This window comes from Hordeum vulgare, chromosome 7H (assembly GCF_904849725.1).
Source record: "Hordeum vulgare subsp. vulgare chromosome 7H, MorexV3_pseudomolecules_assembly, whole genome shotgun sequence".
NCBI lineage: Eukaryota > Viridiplantae > Streptophyta > Magnoliopsida > Poales > Poaceae > Hordeum > Hordeum vulgare.
The window spans coordinates 217,057,052-217,064,878 of record NC_058524.1 but is presented as its reverse complement, the minus strand read 5'-3'; the positions used below and the strand labels follow the sequence as shown (position 1 = coordinate 217,064,878).

General features: G+C 44.7%; 1 protein-coding gene across 4 annotated transcripts; it reads right to left on the bottom strand.

The window, feature by feature from the left end:
• Positions 1-241: 241 nt before the first annotated feature.
• On the bottom strand, positions 242-7,621 carry LOC123413278 (E3 ubiquitin-protein ligase RFI2-like). 4 transcript variants are annotated; one of them, XM_045106215.1, is made up of 6 exons: positions 7,236-7,621; positions 3,587-3,750; positions 3,242-3,300; positions 2,603-2,628; positions 2,163-2,529; positions 242-1,048 (listed from the first exon to the last, which is right to left on the bottom strand). In XM_045106215.1, exons 1-6 carry the CDS (start codon positions 7,378-7,380, stop codon positions 520-522), a joined length of 1,290 nt encoding a protein of 429 aa, XP_044962150.1. In that variant the 5' UTR covers positions 7,381-7,621; the 3' UTR covers positions 242-519. The 4 variants fall into 4 exon arrangements, with proteins under 4 accessions (XP_044962150.1, XP_044962152.1, XP_044962154.1 ...); XM_045106217.1 differs by having other exon boundaries at positions 2,163-2,514; XM_045106219.1 differs by lacking the exon at positions 7,236-7,621 and adding an exon at positions 6,984-7,195.
• Positions 7,622-7,827: the final 206 nt, after the last annotated feature.

The window sequence follows — 7,827 nt, the reverse complement described above, 5'->3', positions numbered from 1 at the left end:
TCCTCAGCAGCATCCTCTGCCGAGTTTATCCCCTCCTCGGCAGCATCCTCTGCTGCCTTCCTCGGCTACCTCTGCCGTACAGGATCCGCAACCCGTACTCCTCCCTCGCGCACTCCTTTTTATTTGAGGGGTGTCTACTATCGACCTCACGTGTCCGTTGATCTGGTAGCACAGCCCACGCAAGAAAAGAAGAAACACACAATCGCTAGCAAAACCCATGCAAGATCCAAGAAAGCACGACTTGAGAGAAACAACTGTAGCAATGAGTAATGGCATCACAATCATGTCCAATGGCAGCAGTTTCGGCAAGCGTTTACAAACAGTTCCGACCACTGCAACATTCGCGATCTCATAAGAGTCACCACAGCCATTTCAACGAAATCCAGGACCGCTGGCAAGAGAAACCTAAATACACCAAGCACCCGCCGGTGGCATCGTTTGGTTTCCCTTCAACAGTCTAAACTCGACCTCTCCGAAACAAATAATTCCCGATATACACAGCGATGTGAGAAATGGTCTTCACAAGAATGGCGGCATCCTCTGGGGAGGCACAGGCTGGTAAACATTGTCCGGGTGGCTCTGTGGTATCCGCTCCCCAGGAGCAGGTCGTCGAGTGAAACCTCCATGTGTATGGTTCTGCATCGGATTGAACGTGCTCCACCAGTGAGGCTCGCCGTCGACAGGGACCCACGGAAATGGACCAAAGCCCTCCCGGCCCCACGCATATGATCGATCGACAGGTGGTCTAGAGACACCTTCACCGTCAGAGGGAAGGCTCCTGTTCACAGCTGCAGGTGGAGCAAATCCATGGGGCACTCCAACCTCAGCCGACGACGCTGCTGCTGCTGCAATGAAAGACGTGATCGTCAAAGCCCTCGGCCTGACCCTCCTAGCTGTAGGAGGGAAAGGACTGCTCTGCATTGAGGAGTGCATCGAATGTTGATACATATGGCCCCTTGCACCATGACCATGGCCTCTAGTCTCGCCCATAACAGCTGGAACTGACCCTAATGGTGCCACCAGATTGCTTCCGTTGCGAGGTGTGGGCCTGTAGTATTTGGACATTATAACTTTGTAAGAGCTAAGCAAATAGGTTGTTTGCCATAGGAAGAGATAGGCATGACCTGCGGAACCTATCAAAGATTTATTTAGCGTTCCAAACAGCCCATGGAAACCATAGATCAGACAGAAAAAATCATCTTCTCAGGATTTTGTAAATGAAATTTTCACAAGGATTTACCCCCTCCATTCATAAATATAATTCTTTTTAGAGATTTCACTATGAATTACATACAAATGAATGTAGTCATATTTTAGAATGTAGATTCATTCATTTTGCTCCGTATCTAGTCTATAGTGAAATTTCTAAAAGGTCTTATATTTAGGAACGGAGGGAGTAGATCATACCAGTCTATTAGACACCACCTATGTGGTGTAGTGAAGCATGTGTAGATTTAGGCCTTGTTTGGTACTAGTGTATTTTAGGGAATTTGTGGGGATTATCCCGGTCAAACCCCTCAATCCCCACACACCACATAACACCATTTGGTTCTAGTGTATTTGACATGTTTCATCCCCACATTTCCCCTCAAATCCCCAAATTATAATGCATTTTTCTCAATACCCAATACACTACCCCTACCTAGTGTATTGGGGATAAATGGGGATTTGGAGGGATTGGGTGAAGGTTGGAGTTTCACCCAATCCCTTGGAGGATTATCCCCACCAATCTCTTCAAAAACACTAGTACCAAACAAGGCCTTACAGTTTTGAAGAGGGGTTTATCTAGTCTAAAAAGTAAAGATTCACAGTTAGATGGTACTCCCTCCGTTCCTAAATACTCCCTCCGTTCCTAAATATAAGACCTTGTAGAGATTTTACTATAGACTACATACGGAGCAAAATGAGTGAATCTACACTTTAAAATATGTCTATATACATCCGTATGTAGTCCATAGTGCAATCTCTACAAGGTCTTATATTTAGGAACGGAGGGAGTATAAGTCTTTTTAGAGGTTCCACTACAAAACTACATACGGATGTATATAGACATGCTTTAGAGTGTAGATTCACTCATTTTGCTCCGTATTTAGTCCCCCTAATGAAATCTCTTCAAAGACTTATATTTAGGAACGGAGGGAGTATTCATGAATTGAGCATACCTGTGGACTAGGGGATGGTGATGTACATATGGTCTTGATCTTTGTTGGCTGCTAGTTTCATATCTGGGAAGTCCTATACCAAATGGAGCTACAGAATGATCCGGGATGCCCGATACAGGAAGATTACTCAAATATCTGTGCTCACTATCAAGATTTCTTGGCTCAGTTGCATGGAAAGCTTGGGCATTGCCCAAATCAGGAGCTGCATGGCCTTCCAAGCTAGTTGGATGGCGATGGAATGAAGCACCTTCAGCACCAGAATTTGAACCAAGAGGCATATGCACGGGATGGAGAAAACCACGCAGTGAAAGATAAGGACAAACAAGTGAACTGCTTGCAGCACTCGAATGGTCTGCGATTGTATGATCTTCATAAAATTAAAATAATCAATAAACGACATAGAAATTTCGTTAGTTAAAAATCTGGGTCAACATGCTTACAAGACGGTGGCTCCGCTTCACCCTCCCTGCAAAAGAAGTACAGGAAAAATTCAGAACTTGAAGATTTGAGATATAAAATTCTTTGAAGAACCTGATGAAGTGGACAGTATCAACATAGGTGAACAAGTGAAGGTTTTGTAATACATAAGTTCCAGTATTAATAACTGACAGTGACCGGTAAACCAAGGAAAGGGCAATGCACGATGTGGACAAGACAGATTAGGAATTCAAATCTGACAACTCATCAAGAAATTGTGCTGGGTGACAACTGCAAATATTATATCAAATCAACAGGAAACATTATACCAAATCATGCATGATAGCACAAAATGTCAGATTAGGAACCAAAAAATGGCTTCTCTTTAGGTAATAGGTTGTGGAAAGATAGGTTCCATTCAACTTACATTTTAGCATTCGCATTACATGAATGCTCTGAGACATAAGGTTTAAGAGAGGCAACCAAGGAGGCAGCATCTCGAACAATTTGAACAATTAATATCAAAATGTCCATCGATATGGCATAAACCACAGCATATTCTCTTATGAAATTAAGTAGCAGCCCATTTCCCTTCTTGCTTTTAGATCATTAACCACATGCTCAAAAACTATATCTATTAAAATGTGGGGAGACATCCTTACTCAAAAACGGATGCTAGTTGTGTGAATCCATTAAAAGGGCACCACTGAAATCCAAATGGCTGCAAGTCAATACAACAGATATATCAGAACATAAAATATGAGACATGTGAAATGATGTCAGATGCCAACGACATTCTAAAACTGAAAATGTCTTCTGTACCAGCAAAATGAATGCAAGCAGCACATAAAAACCATAAGGCACGAGGCTCATATAATACCTCGTGGTATGCATATGCTAGACAAACCAATAAATGTCACTATTTAAGAAGAAACTTGAACAACATAACACATCTCAATATTGTGTTGAACCCTTAGATGTGTATTTACTATCACAAGAGCACTTACAAGATCAGAAGCAATGTCATAGGTTTCACCAGTCACCCAGCCACCTATATCAATATCAGGAGATGGACGTTGTCCAGTTGCATAAAGCCAGCGGCCTTTCTCTATCTTCCGGCAATTAGGGCATTGCATTGCCCCTTTCGCATTGAATGCTGATCCAATGCAGTCTAGCAGAAAATGGAGTTATTTAGTTCAACTATATTTTCACAAATGCATGAAGATGCATGCAAAGGAAGTGATACAGACACATACTCGGCAGCATTAAACATCCAAACTAAAAGCTAAGAGTACTACTATATAATAGTGATACAAAATTGAACTAATTAGCATGTGGTATTCACAAATTGTGCTTGAACAAATATAAGCTGAAGATGGGCTTAATTCAAGTTAGTCTCATCATGGTATAAACTATAAAGGCAAACTTATTCACTAGCACAACTACATGATGTGTAGGCATGTGGCCATAATCGTTGTTTGAAGATGATAAAGTCAGGTCCAGAATAATGTGCCACTATTTCTTGCATGCATGATTTACCCGAGTGATTCCGTGATTGCTCATGGAACTTGAAAAGAAAAATGAGTAGTACAATCATATTTTTATGAATGCATGAAGATGATCAAGTCACAAAAAAACTAGCCATGGACCGTGGTGCGTGGAAGCTTGCTATCCATGTGCCAGAACCATGAGTTGGTCGTGAGATCTGATGGGTTTCACCTCTAGCCTACCCCAACTTGTTTGGGACTAAAGGCCTTGTTATTGTTGTTGTTGCATGAAGAGGAAATGATATAGACACATACTAGGAGGCACTAAACATCCGAAGTAAAAGCTAACAGCATCTACAACCGGACCACTCAAATCTTCCCCAAACGTCCAGGCGGAGAGCCCGATCACTACCTGAACAGGAGAGAGAAGAAAAAAAAGCCACCCCACTTTATCCGCATATGCCAGAGCTATCAGCAAATCCCCCTATCCTCACCATATATGGGGAGGATTTGGGGATGTCGGGGCAGTCCTTCCCGTAGGATGTGCCCGACCCCGGACCATCTTTTCTCTTTCTTTATTCTTTCTTTTCTCTCTCTCCCCATCCCTACCAATCAAATGCATTTGACCGGAGTAACCCAATTCGTGGTTCGGTTGGTTGGCGATTCGAGTTTGGGATTCACGATTCAGTAGTACCTATGAATCGAGTTCGGTGGGGAGTAATCATCTCTACTTCGTGAATCGGGTGACCGGTTCATGAATTCGATGCTTCCGATTCGTGAGTCAGAGGACTCCGATTCGTGAATCATGTCTCTGATTCCAGGATGCATGGAATCAGATTCATGAATTTGATAACTTCGATTAGTTAATTCAGTGTAAGCAAACAAATTTATACGAGGTCCAGATAAGCAGTTTGATTAAATGGCTACATAGTTTAACCAGAAAATGCCCTTAGAAAATACTATACTACAAACACTTCGGTCGACTCATCGCTCACAGGAAGCTCTTAATTAGCACTTGAATTAATGACATAACAACTGCCAGAACCATGAATGGAGGGAAAGTTTCCACCAAGAATTTATTTGGACACGTCAACCTACTTTTTTTCAAAATATAGGTAGGACTAGGAGTACCATTTTCTTTTCAGTTGGGCCCGTCCAAAAAAAAAAGAATTTCGCTTGGGAGACCTACATGTCGTATTGCTTATCCAACCAGGCTCATCGTCTTCCCAACAAAGCCAAAACCCCAAATCCATCCCGTTGTCATCCACAACTCCTAAATCCAGATCACGAAGAAGTGGAGGATGGAGGCGATGTGTGATGGGAGAAGAACGTGTTGATGCGTGATGGGAGACGAACGTGCTTCTGGACGGAGGCGACTCGTCGAACATGACATCTTTGTCGCCGTCACCCCGGCCACCACGTCTTAGCAGCCTTGGCCGTCACGCCGGCCACCACGTATTGGCAGGCATCGCCGTTCTCCGGGCACCACGGCCTGGCTGCCGTCACCGTGCACCAGATATCATCCCAGAGCCGCGTCGAGTTGCTGTTGTCGGCTGCCCGGCAACTGCGTCTGCGTCGCTGCTGCCAAGCCATCGCATTTGTGTCATTGTGGCGTAGCCACTATCCGGGACGAGCTGCCCCACTCATGGCTATATCAGGTTAGCAACAATCTCATTTTTTCGGTTTGTTTTGAGTTCGGCGAATCATGCTACGAATCGCTACTGATCTGAGCGAATTTGAATCCCGTTTGAGATCAATCAATCTGAGTCGGGGTTCGAAGGCTATTGTAGCGAATCCAGTAACTATGGACCGGACAATTTTGGAGCAAAGTAGGGGACATGGTTGCATGCATGCGCAAATGGAGGCTTGGAAAGGACAATGCCCGGACACTGACCGGACGCAACCACGGACGTTTGAGGTGCCAAATTTGCCTGTTGTGGTTGTAATGCCCTAAGAGTACTATATAATAGCAATACAAAATTGAACTAATTAGCATGTGACATTCACAGATTGTGATTGAACCAACATAGGCTGAAGATGGGCTTAATTCAAGCTAGTCTCTTCATCTGTTCATCATGGTATAAAAGGCAAATTTATTCACTAGCAAAAACACATGATGTGTAGATGTGGTATAATTGTTGTTTGAAGATGCTTGAGTCGATCCAAGAATAATGTGCCACTATTTCTTGCATGCATGATTTACCCGAGTGATTACGTGATTTGTCATGGAACTTGAAAAGAAAAATGTCTAGTTTGGTTCCTAGACTAGTGCACATCATTGATTAATTCCCCCAATTCACTATTATTCGGGGGGGTTTAATAGCCACGTAAAATTAATGTGCATCGTAGGCCGTATTGTCCAATACACTCATAGAGCATTCACCTATGTTATGCCAAGGTTAATACATCATAATTTGGAAGTTGAGTTTTCCAGTTCCCAAAACAAACACCAGATATAATTTAACTAACAAAGAAACGGACAAATAACGGACAGGCAGCGACAAAACCCTCAAAGTACACTCATGATTCAGGTAACCACTACAGCACTTGCCTGCTTTACAGGGAACAAGGAGGAAAACCCTGATAAATGACGGTAACTGAAGCACCGCATCCAACCAGTGAACAGCAACCGGGGATTATATAGCCCTTAAAACACATAGAATGCATGCATCAAATTGGAGCAACAAGCACCAAGAGCTCTGCGTCTTTATAGCTAGAAGCCTAAAACAATGTCGTGACATCTCATGTTATCACAAAAAAAAACAAAATTAAAAATTAGAAAGAAATGCCCGCCATAAATAAATCTAAGTATCGTCGACGAACACAGCTTGAACTGGAATCGCCCTCAAATACATATGCTTGAAATAACCCTAGCTCATGCAGGCCTCACAGCTCCCACAGGAACACACAAACTCACCACGAGTACTTTGACATGCAATTCCACTCCATCACCGTCCAGACGTCCATACCTGCGAACTTTCCATGGTAGTAGTACAATTCAACCACGCCGATCGCCCATTTTCACAGTCCACAACCTAAAATCAAACCACACAAGCTTCTCTAGCACGTCGAATTAAACGAGCTAACCCGCGTCCATCTCCCGCGCGCAGATCCGGTTGAAAACAGCACGGCCTAGCTAGCAGGGGCGGTGGGGGCAAGGGAATCTGACCTAGGTGGAACTCGTGGCCGCATTGCAGCTTGGCGGTGGACCTGCCCCCGCCGTGCCCAGCCACCGGATCCAGGCAGATGGAGCACGCCCCGCCCCCTGCCGCCTCCGCCGCGTGATCGGGCGGCGGCGATCTCTCCAGATCCATCGCCTCCTCCCCCCGGCGCCCGGGCTCCCCCTGCCTCTCTCGCGGGCGCGCTCGTGGGGGGGGGGGGGGGGGGGGGGGGCTCGCACGGGAGAGGAGAGGAGGAGGAGGAGGCGCGGTGCTGTTCGTGAGGAGGGAGGAGAGAGAGAGAAATGAGGAGTGTGTGTCCGAGCGAACGGAAGGGGGTGGGTTGGAATTCGCTGAAACGAAAAAGATGGATAAGAATGCGCTGGACGAATTTGCATTCCGTCGTGTGTTGCTCGTGCCGTTCGTAGACGTAAAGCCGGGCAATGCACATGATGGTTTGGTTGGTTTTAGCAGACATGTTATTTTTAGGCTTGCTATCGGTTTGCTTTTAGGCTTGTTGCTCAGTTTTTACCCGCCAAAGTTACACGTGTTCTGAGTTTGCAGGGAGCATTCTCTTCTTCTTATTTGCAAATAAGGAGCATA